This window comes from Lactuca virosa, chromosome 1, assembly GCF_052849685.1.
Source record: "Lactuca virosa cultivar CGN04683 chromosome 1, Lactuca_virosa_CGN04683_v6, whole genome shotgun sequence".
Classification (NCBI taxonomy): domain Eukaryota; kingdom Viridiplantae; phylum Streptophyta; class Magnoliopsida; order Asterales; family Asteraceae; genus Lactuca; species Lactuca virosa.
In genome coordinates this window covers 21,112,684-21,116,291 of record NC_136426.1, presented here as the reverse complement: position 1 = coordinate 21,116,291, position 3,608 = coordinate 21,112,684, and the positions used below count along the sequence as shown (strand labels likewise).

The following is a 3,608-nucleotide window of genomic DNA, read 5'->3' as shown; positions in this document are numbered from 1 at the left end:
ATTATGTACAGAATAGACACATTCTTCTTATTTCTATTTACCATATGTGAAAATTGAATTATCGAAAATTTAAATTGTTTTGTGAATTTTCGGTATTATTTGAAGCGATCTTTATGTTTTTTGTTTTAACAAATAAACCCAAAATTTTAAATAACCAAATGTTTTTAAAATTTTTATTTCCATAGAATCAGAATGTTTTAAGGACTACATTTACTACATGACAAAGTTAAACCGTATATGCATGACAGGGTGCAGGGGTACAGAATTTGGTTTTCATGCTTATTTTCTTTTTTCATTTTCACTATCACTAAAATAACATCATTAACGTGGTTAAAAACGTTTTTTTAATGAAATGCGTGTTATGTGTTATATTAAATAAACGAAGTCTAATTTATCGTAATAATTATATGTAAGTGACCAAAATTAATTAATTACAACATTATAAGATTTAAATACCGAAGACAATTTAGTGTAAAATTCATAAAGAATGTAGTCAAATATTCATTCAATATCTGATGATACGGATTTGAAAAATTATAAACCATTTAATAAAGCAAGATTCACCGCCAAACCGCATGAACGTGTATCATTTTAAAAAGTAAAAACAAACTTCGTCCTAACAAAAAAGAAAACAAGAAACATATGAATCCAGAATCCGTACGATTCGACGACAGGGCGAGTCCTTTACACTCCATTGTTATCCTGCTGTGGTTGTTCGGCGGTGGCCTTTTCTTTCCCATTGACGAACCCCATTTCCATGGCGGAGCCGCCGCCTTCATTGGCCGCTGGTTTATCGTCCTTCTGTCCTCCCTTGTTCTTTCTATAAATGGCGTACAAAATCAATTGAAGTGCACCCAATACGCTTCCGAATCCGTTGCATACCTGCAATTTGATTTAGATTTCAACCAGTAAAACATATAATAGATAGAACAATTAATTCGAAGGTCTGTGAAAGATGAAGGGCTTACATAGACAAAAGGGTCGTTTCCGAGTAGTCCAAATACAAACCAGGAGGTACCACACAAGAAAACAAACAGTGACAGGAAAAAAGGCATGTACTCCACACTCTTCGTCCTGATCACTGTCATCTGCACATTTCATCGGAAATCGATGTAAAAAAAAACCGGTGAAGAAAGGGCTGGAATTAGATCGGAGAAATGGATACATACCATGATGGAGAGGGGCGAGCCGTACATGATGACGGAGAAAATGGCGGCGGCGAAACCGCAGAAATACCGGCGAGTCTTGCCGTGGAGTGCAAAAACGGAAACCAAGGCGACGGAAGAGAAGGCGGCGAGAACGAAGGTGACCAACCCAAGGACCTTCGCCTTCTCCTTCTTCGGTGCGTGTAGTATGAAAATCAACACATAGATAGACTCGATCACTGCTCCTGTTCCGTTGATAACTGTCACCAGTGTGTTGTTTTTCGAAATGAATGGTAGTCCATACCTGATAACACCAAAACTAGAACAGTAAATTCACGTATTCATCGGAATTGAAACTAGATTCTTCCATTGTGTATTCACTAATTCTACCGAACAAGTGAGAGATTCATGAACGGGATAAACCGTTTTGTTCACGGAATTTGAATAGATAAGATGAAAATGAGGAATTACCAGGCAGAGAGTAGGCAGTTGAGCAAGGTCATGGGGTAGGGAATCCCTGAGAACTGTTCGGTTGATTTGTTCTTCAGTATCCTCCTAAACGTAATCCTACACACACATCAACAATTAATCAATTTCTACGTAGAGAGAGATAGAGATCTGTGTGTTTATAAACTTTAATCGACAGAAAACTGATGAAATGGTTGGTGTTTTCACAGATTTGTGTTTATAAACAGAAGAAATTGTTCCCCGTTTTCACTGAAAATTGTTGAAATGCTTACGTTGGTGCGAGGAAGAGGAACAGACCAGTTGCATCTCCTGTTTTCCAAAATCACACAAACGGAAATCAATCAACAAAAATCTTGCACTGTATGTGAATGTTTAGCAAACCAGAAACAAATGAATTATCATGAATCAAGGAAGAACACTCACCGAAAATACCAAAAACTGTATGCAAAATAGAAACGGCGCCCATTGTTGTCTGGATTTGGATTCAAAGATAGTGAATGAAGTAGGAAGCGTGATTTATATAGAAAACCCAAATATATGGTAACCTCCTTTCAACTGCTGTGTAGAGAGAGAATTTAAAATGGAAGGAGAGTGTGTCCGTACACAGCAAATTATTGTGGGATGGAATTTGAGAGATCAGTTGATGATACATTCCAAAATTTGTTATTCATTTCAAAATTCGTCTTAAACTAAACATAAAATTATTATTATTATTATTATTATTTTTATTTTTTTTTATAAAAAATCATTCCGTGTTCCACGTAAACCATTCCATGTGAGTGAAATACATTCATTCCAAAATTTTGAGGACCAAAGAACCATTGATGCTTTTTAACATGTTTAAGTTACAACCCTACGATTATTGGTGTCGGACACATTTTCTGCCCTTCCATCTATATATTTCTCAAAGACATCCCTCTTGCCACAAAAGTTACTATATTAATCTACTCAGATGTACAATATTAACTTGCTACTTAGGGTTACAAAGACATCCCTCGTGCTGGTATTTCTGTGAATAAAGAAGCGTCAGTGAACTTTTTGACGGACCCGCAGGATGGTAGGTCCACACTTAGACCGACTGACATTTTGGTCTTTGGATGGATAGGAGGGAAGCATGCGTGTGAGGATCTTACTGGAGTCTCTCCTCTCGTTGGTTTGGGGAGCGGGGGTTTCACAGCAGGGCATGCCGCTTTGAAAGCCGCTGCGTGCAAAGTGGTAAAGCACGAAAATGCGTATATAGAAAATCAACATGTGTTTGTACCTTTTGCATTCGATACATTTGGGTTTCTCGCACCAGAGGCGGTGGAGCTCCTCAATAGAGTCCAACGGATCATGCATTCTAATGTCATATCTCCTAGATCCACAAATGTTGTTTTTAAAAAAATTGGTTTTGCCATCCAGAAAGGGCTAGCGGCGCAGCTTGTTTCCCGTTTGCCCCCATCGATATGTATTAAACTATCAAATTGATAATCTTTTGAACCAAAAAAAAAACTTAACAAGATAAAGATTCAAATAGGTATTTTATAAATTATTAACATCACATGTTTAAAGTCCCCTCCATGGTAGTTGTGGGTTTACCAATATGGTTTGAAGGACATTCGTATCAAGTAGAATTTGACGACATTATATTTTTAATGTAAGCTAATTTGTATATATACATCATTATTGTTTTTTTGGGGTTTTGTAGTCTCCTTGGTAAAAAAAAAGATCTGTGGTATTTATGAATCTTATAAACATATGTTTGTATAGATAGTAAGATATATAAAACTAAATAGAAATATTAAAAGTTTGAATAGTAAGCTAAACATATAAAACTAAATAGAAAAATTAAAAGTTTGAATAGTAAGCTAAACATAAGGGGGTGTAAATGAAATTGATCTGATTTCAAATGATGATGTTATCGGCATCTCACCGCTTTTCTTGGTTTGTGTGAAAATGACATTCAGTTTTATTTATTTTTTCTTATTTTACTTTCACATAATTTTACTACAACGG

The 3,608-nt window shown here is 35.8% G+C and overlaps 1 protein-coding gene across 1 annotated transcript; it reads right to left on the bottom strand.

Annotated features, from left to right (window-relative positions):
* Positions 1 to 525: 525 nt before the first annotated feature.
* On the bottom strand, positions 526 to 2,224 carry SWEET1 (Nodulin MtN3 family protein). The gene is made up of 6 exons (XM_079046767.1): positions 2,037 to 2,224; positions 1,886 to 1,922; positions 1,617 to 1,712; positions 1,170 to 1,449; positions 969 to 1,088; positions 526 to 882 (listed from the first exon to the last, which is right to left on the bottom strand). Exons 1-6 carry the CDS (start codon positions 2,077 to 2,079, stop codon positions 685 to 687), a joined length of 774 nt encoding a protein of 257 aa, XP_078902893.1. The 5' UTR covers positions 2,080 to 2,224; the 3' UTR covers positions 526 to 684.
* Between the last annotated feature and the right edge of the window lie 1,384 nt (positions 2,225 to 3,608).

What these genes read in the sequence shown, in the direction of transcription:
- SWEET1 (XM_079046767.1), bottom strand. Translation starts at nt 2,079, where the DNA reads ATGGGCGCCGTTTCTATTTTGCATACAGTTTTTGGTATTTTCG. An exon ending in TACAGTTTTTGGTATTTTCG is followed by an intron (nt 1,923 to 2,036) that starts GTGAGTGTTCTT and finishes TTTGGAAAACAG; the next exon opens with GAGATGCAACTGGTCTGTTC. An exon ending in GCTCGCCCCTCTCCATCATG is followed by an intron (nt 1,089 to 1,169) that starts GTATGTATCCAT and finishes TGAAATGTGCAG; the next exon opens with ATGACAGTGATCAGGACGAA.